Source organism: Grus americana, chromosome 1 (genome assembly GCF_028858705.1).
Source record: "Grus americana isolate bGruAme1 chromosome 1, bGruAme1.mat, whole genome shotgun sequence".
NCBI classification, from domain to species: domain Eukaryota; kingdom Metazoa; phylum Chordata; class Aves; order Gruiformes; family Gruidae; genus Grus; species Grus americana.
The window spans coordinates 51782196-51797365 of NC_072852.1; the positions used below are offsets into that span (position 1 = coordinate 51782196).

Consider the following 15170-nt stretch of genomic DNA (forward strand, 5'->3'; position numbering starts at 1 on the left):
TGAAATGCTTGAAGTCAGTGAAATTTTACTTGTATACTTAAGCATTAGGCTTCCAAGCCTGCTACTAACTTAACAGAAGCTCTGGAAAATCAAGCTTCTTCAGAGCTATGTTAGTATCTTACACCTGATCCTGAGGTATCTGAGGGAATAAGAGAATTGTAGTTTGCATTTTCATTCCTGACCTTTCTGTGATGACTACTAACTATTCTACCATCTATTCTCTTTCCTTTGTGAGGCCACAGAATAGCTATTAACATGGATCCAAACTATTAATTAAAAGTGAATTGCTCTTAATTCTGTTACCACAACTTTCTTGATTCAGAGGACTACTGAGAAGTGTTTTACACAGCAAAATTAACTGGCTACATATGCATCGCATTTGACATAAAAATGGCTTTCTTTCATATGTTTTTCATAGTTCTAGTTCCATTTATGCTATTACAGTGTTAAAATTTTTTCAAAAGTTAAATAGAATAAATGCACCAGAATCATCAGCAAGTATTTCCTATTGAGGTATACTGACAATTTTCTTAAAGAAAAAAAACCCTCCAAACCCCTAAAACTGCAGTGTGTCTTAAAGTGTCGAACAGAACAAATCATAGTGTAAACAAAAGGTATTTCAAAGAATGGTATACATTTCAATGCCATCTGCACTAAAAAAGCTGAGTTTTGTTGGTATGGTGATTCCAGTTTAAACATAATATTTAAATACACAATAGTTTAAAATTTTGGGAGGGGAGGTGCATATATTTCTTTAACATTCTTTGAACGTTTATACAGTTTCATACTGCGTACAGAACTCATTTGACACAAAGTTTTGAAACAAATATTTTGTCTTTTCCCTGTATATCAACAATTTATTTTTTTACTCTGCTTTAAATTACTACTGGAAACATGAAAGAAAATCTGTCCTGCAATTGTTTGAAGATAACTCATTTAGTCTGTTTGGCATTTGTAGCACTGTAAAAGCTCTGGTGCCTTATCTCTGTAATTGCAAAGTCTGTTTGAAAATATTTTTCCCTTTTCTCTTTTTCAATAATTTAACTGTACTTTGCAATTGCTGCTGTGATACAGAATTTCTTGTACTGTTTTAATGTACTGGTATGCAAGACTTCAACTGCCATTCAAGGAAAGGAGCAGCAATATTATACAACTTCTCATAAAGGAGTTTACATAGCCAACAGATCCCAAACCTTTGAAATTCCTATTCTGGTCTGTTCTTGCTAAATTGCAAAGTGAGCATCAGCGACTCAAGACCTATACGCAAATCATGAGAAACTGTACAATTGCAACGGATTATTATTTTTTTTAAAAAAGCACAAACTTTAGGAATATGTTGACCAACCACCTGCCATTCTGAAGACGTGGGCCTCATTGCAGACCTCACAAATAATTCTGACCATGAAAGTAAACATTGGAATTTAATAAATAACACATTTTGTATCAACACAGAAATACACACAATTCTTTAAAAAAATACTACCTTAGACTAAAAATGCAACAACTCCTAATCCTGACAAATATACAATTTTGTGTAGGCTGAGACGGCAGGATTCCGTTTCTTTGAACAGCTGCGGTAGTCTGTTTTACCACCATCCTTGGACATTCTCCTTTAAACTTGCAGACGCGATGCTGACACTGCTATAATATGGTGCCTTCTTGAAAAGCTTCTATCCACCTATTAGAAAAATCAAACACTGTTAGGAGGTTGCTGATAAAAGTATAAATCACACTGCGGTGACTAGCTACAGATTGACACAAAAAGTAACATCGTACTTCCACTACTAGTTGGTCTGTTAACGCAAATGCCAGAAATCTATCCAATGAGTCCAAACATACAGAGCTTGCTAGAGACATACTAGTTATCGTTACAAGGCCAGATGATAAACACCTTTTGCTGTACCTCTTCCATACTGCAGTTATGTGCATAAATAACAAGTAAAGATGGGGAATCAAATGCACAAAAAGTAGCATATGCCAAGGTTCTGCCAACTTTAATACCATGACTGCATACCTTTAAAAAAACCAAACCCTTCTCTTCCTTCAGTGCAAACGTGATCTGGGATGAATGGGGACACTACAACAGCTGAGGCAGCCATCTGCATAACCCATGCACTCTGCTTCTGCAGCTGGTACGAGGGTGTTAGTGAGGGGCTGAGGGAGGAAGCCACAGGGCACACGGGCTGGGCCTTTGCGTGAGGAAAGAACTTCCCCCGTCTTCACACGCAAAATATGTGCTACTAATGAATCACATATTAACAGATATCCTGCACATTATATCTGTGAAAATATAAGGGGGGGAAGTCCCAAACAGCTGATCCAAGGTGTCTTAAACCGGAAATTCAAAGTTAATATTCAGATACTTTTGCCCCCTATAGCTGTGGTTTCTGTTCCTACTTGATTATGAGGGTGATATACATCCTCACCTTCCGAGATTGCTGCAAAAATTTATGTTTTGAAGCACTCTGATGCTACACTGACAAATACAGTAAAAAATTGAATAATTCTGTCTTCCAAGCAAGGGCTTAATTGCGTGCATGTAAAGTTAAGGGACCACATACTGATGATTTTTTTCCTGAGTGAAAATCTTGCGAGAACTGAATGAGACAAAGACTAAAATTATCTTTATCATGGAAATTCAACCCTGTCTTAGTATTCACAGGGTATGTGAAACGTTAGTCACAGACATTGGCTATTCCTTGCCCTGATTGTTTAACTTTATAACTGTGTGCATCTTCTTTGAATTCCAGCTTTTCGTATGAACATATTAAGTGTGTATAAGTGCTCATGCCTGTCTGCACACACAACTCAAACTTCTATCCCTGACTTTTTTGGGCTCACTGTATTTTCCACAGCCATATATTCATTAAAAAAAACTAAAATGGAATACAAATACAACAAATTCATAAACAGCTTAAGCATTGAACATAGCACTGGAGTAAGAAATTTAAAAGCTCATAGAAAAATAAACATCTGTTAAAATTTATTACTGCACTTAGACAAATACATCAGATATTTCTTTGGCTCTAACAGGAAAAAACAGCGTCCACTGATGCATACAGGCCCACACTATGTTCTTTGGTTTTTCTTTTAATGCTATCAAAGCAGCATTTATTCTGGAGGTTCAGCATAAATCTCATAAGGATATTAAATACTTGGAGAAAGCTTGCAATTTAAGGTACTTAATATATTATTCCTAGGCTCAGCAAAATAGAGTATGTCCAATTTCAAGTTTTCCTACTGATGATGAAAGCCATTGTCTGAATAGGAAAACAAAGCTATTGAATGCCTTCCATTTTTTTTAGTTTTGTTTTATATAGTACAAACGAGGACACAGTGGAAACAAGAGAATAGTATCTTAATTAACAAGGAAACATTTGTGTGCATCTGCAAGTCAAAATACCCCCAAAACTCAAATAAAGACTTCCAGATTTTGTGCATAGAGAAGTGTCATTAAGCACGTTCTCAGCTGTTCAAAATTTTCAATTGTCCTGGCTACTTTGTTTTTTAGAATATCCCTATTTACACAAAGCTATACTTGCAGCCATTTGAATGCTTAAGTATTAATAATGGACTAGTTAGCGCATTAAATCTATTTTTTTTAGTGTAAAATTCATTTGGGAAAACTGCAATGAAACCAGTCAGATAAACTAGGCATATATGCAAGATAACATAAATATATTGCTTCCATGCTCATTTCTAGTTTACTCTATGAATTGTATAGCAAATATTTTCTACTGATTAATGACCAAACTTCTAGATTATTTATATAAAAGCACACTGTACATAAATTGATAAATATGACTCCAAACTCAGATACATCAGCAGGACTTGAAATAGCTTGTGTGAGTGTTGAATTCAGGCTTTTGGTCTGAACATATTAAGCGTGCCTAGGTGCTTATGCACATCTGCACACACACTTCTGTCCCTTGCTTTTTAGGGTTTGCTTTATTTTTCACTGCCACATTCATTAAAAACTGCAATTTACAGCTGGAAATAAAAAAGGGACACACTAGTTAATTCTTAAAACACATTTTCTGACTTTCTCCAAAGGTAACATTCAATTTTCATTTGAGCAGACCAGGGATAGAGGAATGGGCTAGGAAAAAGAAAGATTTCCTATTTTATTTTAGACTTTTCCATTCTCCTATATTCATTTTTTTTCCAGAGGACAGTCTGCTGCTTCATTTAAAGCATTTCAGAAGTCCTCATGAAACCAGGACCTTGTGTTTCAGTACTCTAAAAGTTTTGTTTACATATTATATGATATGCATCTTTTGTAGATATGCTTAATCTGTGAATATTAACATTCATGACTTCTGAAATATTTTCTATAAAAAGTAACAAATGAATTCAAATAGTTTCTTACTTTTGAGCTGAATGGGGATCATCTGCTTTGAATATGTAAAATAAAGTGTTTTTGTGCAGTAAATGGAACACTCTAGACTCTGAGTTTTCATCTTTTACTTCACTGACTGTGAATCCAAGTAAAGGCTGGCTCTCTAACGCTGCCACATCCTATTTTACAGGGGAAGAAAGCAAACAAGACAAAATTAGAGTTTGTAAGACATACTAAGGGATGCATTTAGACTTTCCTCATGCACCATACCATTGCAACAGATTATACAACAAACAAGTTGTTACAAATAGTCATGCACAAAATGCTGCTTTTTATAGTCTCCATGCATGAATCAGGGGACAGGAAGTAACCTCATAGACTTCAACATTGCCGTTCCTCTTTTTATTTTCCTGATAACATCTACCTTGTCTTTCATTGTATAGTCTCATCCTCCTGCCTGGTGAGGACTTTGTTACATCAAAAGATCGACTACCACCTGGCAGCAGACCAAAGGTCTATCTAGCCCAGTGTTCTCTCCAAAAACCTTAGTGGTAAGTTTCCATGTCTTAAAAGTGATACGGGATATGCTATTAACTGCACTGAGGATGCTAAAAGGAGGAACTATGGATGTAACCTATGTTCTCAAGCACTGGAGCCACACTCCAGTGCTTTTGACGGCTGAATTTATTTTGCTTTCTGTTGCTTAAAATTAATAGGATGAGGAAAAAAGTTGCTGAGTGTTCATAGAATGATTTGGCTTGGAAGGGACCTCAAAGATCATCTAGTTCCAACCCCCCTGCCACGGGCAGGGACACCCTCCACTAGACCAGGTTGCCCAAAGCCCCATCCAACCTGGCCTTGAACACTTCCAGGGAGGGGGCATCCACAGCTTCTCTGGGCAACCTGTTCCAGTGCTCACCACCTCACAGTGAAGAATTTCTGCCTAACATCTAATCTAAATCTACTCTCCTTCAGCTTAAACCCATTACCCCTCATTCTATCACTACCTGCCCTTGTTAACAGTGGTTAGCTAGGAAAAAGTAGCAAGAGAAGCTAGACCTGTTTACCACCTTTTCATTTAATTTCAAAATCTGGCTAAAAAGGCAACCTTTTCCCTTCCATATTCATCTCAATTACTTCCTTATTTTATACTCTTGTCTTTTAATTAATAAATACGATGCACAGCATTTTTGAAAGGGAAAAAAAAAAGTATTTTCATCCTCTGCAAATTCCAAAATACTGTTTTGTAACTAGGCAGGGTCCTGCAATGCTTCTGGATAGAAAAAAAAAAATAAACAAAGAATGTACATAAACATGGACACATCAGATGAAGACTTTGGTAATTGCCTCTGCATTGAAACAAGAGTATCCTGTGAAAGCAACATTTTTTGATATTGGAAAACAGTCAAGTAAAGGCTTACCAATCTGGTTCACTATCTTAGGTCTTTATACCACTAATAAGCGGTCTTTTTACTACTAATCTTTATATCACTTGGAACTAATTTAAGTGGCTTAAGTGGGGTTTCTTGGCTAAGGCCACGCTGGACCAGCCATCATAACCTTCCCTTGGGACTCTCCGAACAATGTCTCCTGCAACGGCTCATCAAGATGAAAAATAAGGACAGATATTCCTCAGTTTTAAGAAAATAGGAAAGAGTTAATTTCATGATTGCAAGCTGCAAACTGAAGCTACTCTGGAAGGCTGATATCTCAAAGGAAGCCAAGCAAAAGAAAATTTAAGGTGACTGTCACAGACTAAGATGCCTTTTCTTTAGTTGCCAAAGTCTCCTTTGCAACTGCCAGAAGAGACACAATGCCCTGAAATATTTTTCAAATCTTTGCAAAAGTAATTGTTTTGTACTTAATTATTTAGGATATTTTTAGAACTACTTGGCTTTTTGACTACTGCCAACGCTGTGATAGAAATAACATCACAGGTTCTGGACGTAGTTCAGAAGTGCTAAAATAAAGGTTGGCACTACAGCAGGAACAACCCAGGAGCAAATCTGAGCACAAACCAGGAAACAACCAGGGGGGTGGTGGCGGCGTGGAGGTGAAGAAGGCTAACTCTTCACACAGTCAGGATAGGTTGGGCTTAACCATTTTTAAAGAAAGTGAGGGATGGCAATATCTTTAAAGAGATGCTTTGGATATTTTGCTCTTGAAAGCTATTAGCTAATTAGAACATATAATAAAAAAAGTGAAACCCAAGATCTTCCAGTGCTACAATACATCCATGTATGTTGCAAAATGTTATAAGATGCAATAAAACTACATCCTCAGGACCCGCTGGGATGTGCGGAGCTTATGTATGTATTGGTTAGAGATTAATCCACACTGCAATATGACTACACATTCTAAATAAAAAAAGCAAATGCCATTAGACAAGATGCATTTCTTATTTTCTACTGCAGCACTGTATATTAAATAGTAACTCCAGGCTGAAGAAGACAGTTTGAGGAGAAGTCAAGAGATTTAGTTTGCTCATTTTCCAAGCATTCAAAATACCTTATGGGACTGTAGAACAAGATACTTCAAGATGCTTTTATAATGTTGGCTTTGCCACTAGTCCAGTGCGATGCATCTAAAGAGACCCCCACGTATTCAACTGACTCAGAACATACCTACAACTGTGCAACGGTGTGCAGTGCAGATACTCAAAGCTAGGTCTGGAATCAGAAACAGCATAGCTGTATCAGCGTATTATGGTACCAAGCTCACTGGGCCTTTTCAAAATACTACACTGAAATCAGATCCATTACTGTAAGGTGATCTAATCTTTAGCTTGTTTCTAGATCATAAACAATTTTATTACAGATACAGTATTATCATTGGATATTTGATTTCTAATATGTAGGCTCTTACCTCGCTAGCAGCATATGTGTATAGCACCTTATTTTTTATAACAAACCATAGGTGTTTCCATGGTTTCTTACTGCCCTTAGATCTGTGCAGGTAGCCGCTCATTGTAGAGTCTTCTGTATTTGCTGAAACCTGAAGTGAAAAAAAACAAACAACAACCCACCACCCAAGAGTTATGCATCTGTCCAGGTTTTTGCAGTAGAGCTTTTTTAAAACATATGTCCAGAGCCCTGTCCTGTCAAAGACTCAAATTCTTACCTGATCTCAAGTTCATGTTCCTAATTAACACAGATGGCTGAAATAAAAATTATTTTGTCTGCCACCACCTATCTGGCTGGAAGAGAGGTTTCTGCAGACACTAAGGGTTGGAACTTAAATTGGATGCAACAGGATAAGAGAGGGCTGAAACACTGATGACAACATACAGCAGAACACACATTCCTATATAAGAAAAATTGCATCCTCCCATTCCCAAGACCTCCAGTGTAGATAGGCAGAGTTTAGCTCTACCTTTCCTAATCATAAGCCAAGAGCTAAGTTGGTGTAGGAGTCTCCTCATTGACTGTTGGTGCGGAGGTAAATCACAAGTCCTTGAAACAAGGGAAGCAAGAATGAAATTAAAATTCTGACTATCTCTCTGAATCACAGTCTCACAGCTGTTTACGCAGTTTATATACTGCTTCATGGTTCAGTTCCCTGCCTATATAAAACTACGGCTCTAACCACTGTTACAGGTGAATTTAGACTTTTGATTCTAGAGAAGATGGCTAAAATATGGAATTATTTTTTCATTGTTAATATTGATATAATACCAACAAGGCATTACTTTTGACCAATAAACCACTTACTTCTTTGAGGGCTGCAGGAATTTTTTTCTGCTTTCTTCCAGAGGGAATGCTGTGTAATACTGTTGACAAGGCACTTGATGGAGATTTATGGTTGACTGGGGATCCGCTTTTAGGAGTGCACTGGTTATCTAAAATGTATAGGATGAATATATTGCTTTCATGTCACACATGACTAAACACAGGCCTTCTTGGACTTCTTTTCTAAAAAGCTGTTAATATTTTTATTCTGAGTACAGCACTTCAGATTAGCACCTAGTAACATTAAATTCAGTGTTGAATTTACTTGCCAGTATTATCATCAACACCATGACTTAGAATCTCCCAAATCACAATCAGGCTGAAAAAAAAAAACCAAACCAAGAAGTTTACAACTAAACAGATTGGTCTAGTTTGTTTTCAAAGACTGTTTTGTTTGGTTTTTTTTTTTTATGTTGAACTACCTTTGCCCATACACAGGGTGAAAATTCAACTCTTAAAAATCACACCAAGTTTTTAGAGACATCTTCTGCAGTCCAGTTTGTGCTTTACCTCTGTTCCCCAACTCTCTGTCCTTCAATTCTCTACATCTGTTATCTTCTCAGCTTTTTTCAGTATGGATGCTATAGGACTCCTCTTCACCATCATGCCATCACACACACACTTCTGGAGATTCCCATCTCCAGACAACGTGCTGTCTTTCTCCACTGCCGCAGGCAGTTCCTTCATCTCTCTTGGAAGACTTCCGCAACACTTCACTCCTTTAAAACTTCCTTTTCTACCCACCACTATTTTACAAGCCAGCCTGGAATGAGTAGCTTCATTAAGTCTACTTCTAGAGTTGTCCCTGAACATGATGAGGCTCTGAAATAATGAGCAGAGCAGGAGAGTAATTGGATTGCCAGCTGTACTGCACCTGCTCTGCAGCTCTTTTCCCAGCTAAAAGCACCTGCAATTGCCTGCAGCACAGCAGCCTCTAGTGCCCAACGCAGAGAGCTGCAGGTGGTCCAGACAATCCGCCTTCCTCATCATCACAGGCTCCCACCACCACTTCAAGGGTTGTCGATGCTGCTTTCCACATCCCCTGAGAAATGTCACCCCCAGCATGCCGGAAGCCATAGCTTGATTATTTCACTGGGGCATCACAGATTTCCTGATATCCTAGAGAGCCTGTGTTGAACTGGAGCCCCTGCCAGAGGGAAGGGCAGCAAACTGTTTCAGTCCCTGTTTATGGCTCAATTGTGTATTTTATACTAGAGTCTTTGGACCATGAATTCAGAGCAAGTCTTGTGAGATGGGACTGGAATCCCACCTCACTGGGAGGTGCCCCCATTGATTTTACATTCGTTTTCTGCATAATGATATGAAGCTCCTTCGAAGAGATGAATTTGAGTTCTCTCAGGATGAGAAAGAAACTGACCCTGGACCTCCTCTCTAAGCGAATGTTATTACCACCAGGCTATCTAACCCTTGTTTTCCAGCAGGCATCAGTAGTACCACGTTCTCTGAAAGTGTTTCAATGAAAATAGCTCTAGCTGTGGTGTTTTACATTGAAATCCATGTTGCCAGTGTGCAGCAGGCAACAGTTAGGAGTTTGCCCTCAGAACCGAGGTGCAGATATGCCAACTTCTTGAATTCCAGATGAGCTGAGGCTTGAGGCTGACAAGACTCAGCTTCAGTAAGATGAAAGCCTATGTCTTTATAGAGCCCCAGAACTTCAGCTATTTCAGCAGCTTAGCTGACAAAAATGAAGTTTACAGGCATACAAGTTACAGAGAGTAAAAGTACGCATGAACCCACTGGGAGGTCACGGTAAGCTGTAAGGACTTTAACGTACACTTGTACCCTGTGATTAATGGAAAGCAACGTAACGCTAGTTATCTCAAAAAGAAAGCAGCCTCAGCTACAGGCCATTACAGTAGGGCAAATGCATGTGTGTTTCTGGAAGGAAGAGCCCATGTATTGCAAATTCACTTCCCAGCTTACTCCACAGAAACTTGTTTGGGCTCTTACAACCTGAGATGCCTATCACTTTGCAGGCACTAGCAGAATTAGGCACTTGAACCCAGCAGTAACGATGAGGCATAGACATACGACGTTAATAAGGGCCACAAAAATAAGACAGTTTGTGAAGATTTTCTTTACCTTGTTTCTGTAGCTCCCTGAAGCAATGATCACATACTCTTGCTGGCTGGTTTTTCATATAGTCTAAACCATGTTTATTTGATGAACAAGCTTGACAGACAATCTGGAAACATAAAAGCATTATTGTACATGATGTGCACCTGTAAATCACCAAATGCTCAAAGACGTTCACTTCGGCACCGTTAAGCCCGTAACAGAACCTGAAATAAGCACTATTTTACATTGAAAATGGTTAAGATCTTAGCTTTTCCCTATGTCCAACATGCTGCTCTTTCCTCCTATAAATGATAAAAATTTAAATATAAAAAAACCCCAACACTGAATTACACAAGTCAATAAGCCAGCATTAACAATACATGAAAAGTAGAACAAGCCTACTGAGTTACTGAACTGTTTAAATCATAAGCTTTTAAAGAAATAACTAAAAATAGTCATTGTTCTCTTGACAATTTCTCCACAACACAGATGTCTCAACTGCATTGAATTCTGTATTCTCACTTGATTAAAACAAGAAAAATAAAGGTTTATTAGCTATACCTTTCATAACTGTTAAATACAAAATAAGCTTGGTACTAACTTAAAATCATTATTTATCTTACAAAAATTAGTGAGGGAGATATTTTTCTCATTTCAGCTAACATTCTTCATTTGCACTACATAACTGCAGAAGCAGAAGACAACCATAAATAGTACTCCAAAATGCAAAGTAAGAAACAGGTAACAGGATAAAAGGTTGGACGCCGGTCTGTCATAACACCTTACTCTAAAAATGCCTTACTCAAGAAGCCTGAATGACAAACAGAAATGATAATCAGAAAATTGCCCAACCTTTCCACATGCCCTGCAGTGATGCCTTCTCCATGTCAGTGTGAATTCACTTGTACAGATCATGCACATAGTGGCTCTAGTATCAGGGATCCAGATCGGAGCCTTTGATCCCAGCGGACTATCTTCTTCCTGTTTCTCCGGGTCTGCCTGAGAGAACATCGGCAGAATACCATTACAGTCAGCGATGAGAAATAAGATAAATATTAATCAGTGATTATAGGTTAACTATAATCAGCCTTCTCTGATAAATTGTCATGGTCTTAAATGCTATCTACTATTTCATCAGTGACCATTATAATGCAAGCCTGAAGACAGAGCTGCATTTAATTAGTTCAAAAAGGCTGTGTGACTTTCAAGCTTTACCAGCCTATTTATATTAATAGGTGCTATACTTCAAAATCTTTCATTTCATCTTTCTGTTTGCAGAATTACCGAGAGAACTGAGAAAATGTGTTTGGGGTTTTTGGAGGAAAATAATTTTAAATTTATGAAGTAGATAACATTAGGAAATATCATTCTGTTCTATCATCTGTTCACTTATTTGCCATCCTGTTTTATTATTCATTATGGAATGCCTCTTGTTTCTTTAAACACCTGCAAAGAAACTTTATATTCAAAAAGAGAACAAACCAATGTTAATGTTGCGACATACCTCTTCAAGACTTTTGCTAGGATTAAATGTGATTCTCTTTTTTGTATATTCTTCAATCGACTTGGAGATAGCTTCTAACCACTCATCTCTTTCTGTAGCAGAACTGTTGGAGGAAAAAAATCAATTTTTTTATTATTATTAACATTTAAAACTAAGAAGCAAGTGTTGATTAGAATTCCATTAACTTTATTACACATTGACTTAACTCTCTTGCAATTTCAGTTTTATAGACCATCTCCAGTTCCTACTGAAACTGGCATTATTTTTTTAACTGTCTGCATGGTGTCAGTTCTGTGTGTTGACTAATACCAAAAAAGATTCCTGTGTGTGTTGTTATAATGTGGATTCCCTCCCTCCCTTTCCTCCTTCCAAAACACCCTGTGATTGTTTCAAAGCTTGTATGTCATTGCTTCCCCCTTCTCCCTGGACCCTTGAATAGCTTGAGTAACACTGGTGTAAATGGTGCTCCCAGAACAAAGGCACGGGCCCTCCTCTTGAGAGGGACTCTGAAATTTCAGCAAGCCTTTCCCCCCCCTCCCCATTCCTTCTGCCTCAGGGTGCATTTTGTTATACCTAATCCTGTGAAACTCTGAGCTTCTGTCAGAAAAAATGTGCTGTCTCTTCTGCTCCTGTCTGTTTGCTCCTACTACGTCATGCTGCGTTGAAATAATTCTCTTTTTTTCCAAATTTTTCCACCGGATTAGCTAACCCAAGGAGATAAACAGATGAGTTTGCTGTATCTCTTTATCCCACAGCTGGTGGATCACTAATCAAGTGCAAGGAAAGCATTAGGCTGAAGTGGCACGGCATGGGGAACGGGGAGAACAAGCAGCGCCTGGCACGGCAGGAGCCTGCAGCCACACTGGATTACGTGCAATGCCAAAGCACCTCCTCAGGCTGTGGGCGCACCATCACTTTCATATAATATAAATCCATGCTGCTGCTGCTGCAAAGGGCAGCCTACTATACTCCCTCTCAGTCACCAGGTCTTATTTTCTCCCTTGTGCCAGAACACACACGTCTACGCAATGAGCTGGACTGGGAAACAAATCCGTATTAAAGCAAGCCATCGACCGGCCCTTCCTCTGGATCGATTTACCGACTGGGTTCATCACGCAGCTGAACAAGTACTTGTGCCAGCACCAAGGAGGGGGCTCTGAGGAAGGAAGGAGCAGTTTTGTGGCAGAGGAACAGCCAGACCACTTAAGATGCTATGCCAGCTTAAAATGGGCTTCTAAAATTTAAACGAGTATCTACTACCAACATTTTTAAAATTCCTCACTTCTTAAATAGTGTCAAATAAATTAATTTTTTTAAACAAAGGGATTGAACATGATGAATATATAAAAAGGAAAGTTAGGGAAGAGGAAAGCAATGATTTACACAAATTAGGTGTGCAACATTAATTAGTGTTTAATGGCTTTTGTAGGTGAATTTGGAAGCTTTGATCATCTTTGAACCTTTAAGGAAAATACTTTGAGCTGGGATTTTGAACTGGATGAAATTGAGTGCTATACAGACTCAGAGAGGACAAATCTGGTAAGGTAAACACGGGGGAAGCCTGTGAGGCATGAGGGAAAAAAGACAATCTAGCACACACAGCAACAAAATCAGAACAAAAGGAGAGGAAATAAGATACAAGCAAGGGCAAAGCAATGTATTATTGTCTGTCCCAATATCTCACCCTCTGAGTGGAACATTTTGTTCAGTTTATTTACTTTTGCTTCCTCATCCGGTAAGAAGAACTGGTCTGCATTACCTACGTAACATTCATAACTCTAAACAACTCCTTTGGCTTTTTCAAAATCTGGTTATGATTAATTAGGTTCCTAAAACTATATTAAATAATTAAATTCAAAGTTGGCCCAGTTTTTGAGACTAAGCATCCCCCATCACGTGGGGATTGCTACATACGGGGCTGCTCGCACGAGCTACATGGCTTACATCCTAATATTTCACGAGAGAGCTTGCGCTTGGTAGGTTTGCTAGTGGTAGCTAGCCTTTAGGGTTGTTTACAACCCTTCAGAACTCAAGAGCAAAGGCAGTGCCATCGGCAACTGAATTGATGTAATGGTTTGCTGCAGCAAAATAGGCAGTGTTTCTTCTGCTGTCACTTCCAGCCCTCCCCCACAGCTGCACAAGCCCTACCACCTCCCTCGCTGCAGGTCCACTATTTGTTACATCCTTCCAAAAGTCATTTTGTTTACTAAAATTGCAAGGTTTTCTTATTTTTTTTTAAAATTATTATTTTTTAAATTCATTTAGGATTTAACAACACAGTAGAAAGCTTTAAATGGACTGCAGAGAGCCCCAGCAATTGTTATTACTGGCAAACGTGCATGCTAGGGGCACATGTCACAGGTGCCCAATGGAGCTAAGCAAGCAGTGGTGGTCCCAGGAGGGCTCACAGAAGTATATCCCTCTCGTTTCCAGGATGACAGCCTTAGGGCTCTTCTCCCAGCTGAGCTAGTCTTGCATGAGCTATCCTTACGCTAGGGGAGGCGATGCAGCTATGTCTGCCTGGGGTAGCTCTTCGTTAGCCTTAGTGAGGGGGACGGAGCCAGCTGGCCTCCAACCACGTCAGGCTGGCACAACTATTGTTTTCAGGACTGAAGCTTTATTTCTGCACAGTGCTGTATCGTGCAGATGCGCTAACTTGTTTCTCTGATTAAGACATTTCTAGTACAATACTGCATTGTACCGTGTAAAGCAATACACATTCCTACAGATATCCCAGGAAAACTGAAACCTCAACCCAGACTAGATAAAGGAGAATACTAATGCAGTCAGTAAAACTAAACCCGAAGTGACAAAGACTCTTGTCTAGGCATTAACCTACACTTCTGTTATTAACTGGCTTACTTTTTATTACTAGCAATTTTTCACCAGCTTAATTGCTCCCTTCTCCATTTCTGCCCCCAGGATCATTTCAGAATCTCTTCTTTGGTGTACACTCCACATAATGCTTATTATTTAAAAAAACACAGAAGCGGAATTTGTCTCCAACATCTGTAAGATTAATTTGAACAATTTTGTAATTGAGATTTTTACCACATAGGAGCCAAGAAGCTGTTAGAATGAGGTATCATCAAAAGGAAGATGCAGTCTGTATTGACAAGATACTGATTCTCTTTTCATCCAGGATATTTGCTGGTAGTTTTTCACTTGTTTCCCTCCTACACTACAACAGACCCAGGTCTCGCTTGCAGCCAGATAACAATCTGTAAATCGTCATTTACACCTGCAGCCCCCAGCACCTCCTTCATCCCAAGCAAATGCAACCTTTCTCTGTCACTGTTGTGTAACTTAGGGCTTTTGCACAGACACAGCTTCCAGCAAGTATAAAAATAACAGAGCTGAATGCTCTCCAAAGATGCAAGATCAACACCACTAAAAAAGAAAGAGCAAATCAGAGCAGCTTTTAATGTGAAGATAATTCCAGTAATTTCAAGGTCAAGACAAAAGCACGTCACAAACTCTGTCCAATTTGATGAGAATGTTATATAGAGGGGTTTTCTGC

At 38.8% G+C, this 15170-nt stretch overlaps 1 protein-coding gene across 3 annotated transcripts in view; it reads right to left on the reverse strand.

Moving 5' to 3' along the window:
- Positions 1-627: 627 nt before the first annotated feature.
- Positions 628-15170, reverse strand: part of FGD6 (FYVE, RhoGEF and PH domain containing 6) — a 72547-nt gene continuing 58004 nt past the window's right edge. Inside the window, exons 15-21 of one of the 3 annotated variants that reach the window (XM_054832364.1) lie at positions 11651-11753; positions 10999-11145; positions 10171-10273; positions 8050-8177; positions 7205-7333; positions 4370-4518; positions 628-1678 (exon numbers count right to left, since the gene is read on the reverse strand). In XM_054832364.1, the coding sequence (XP_054688339.1) occupies positions 1642-1678; positions 4370-4518; positions 7205-7333; positions 8050-8177; positions 10171-10273; positions 10999-11145; positions 11651-11753 (796 nt within the window). In that variant the 3' untranslated portion in view covers positions 628-1641. Of the gene's footprint in view, positions 1679-4369; positions 4519-6847; positions 7334-8049; positions 8178-10170; positions 10274-10998; positions 11146-11650; positions 11754-15170 lie in introns of those variants that run through there. The other 2 variants (XR_008577915.1, XR_008577916.1) reach the window with 2 other exon arrangements.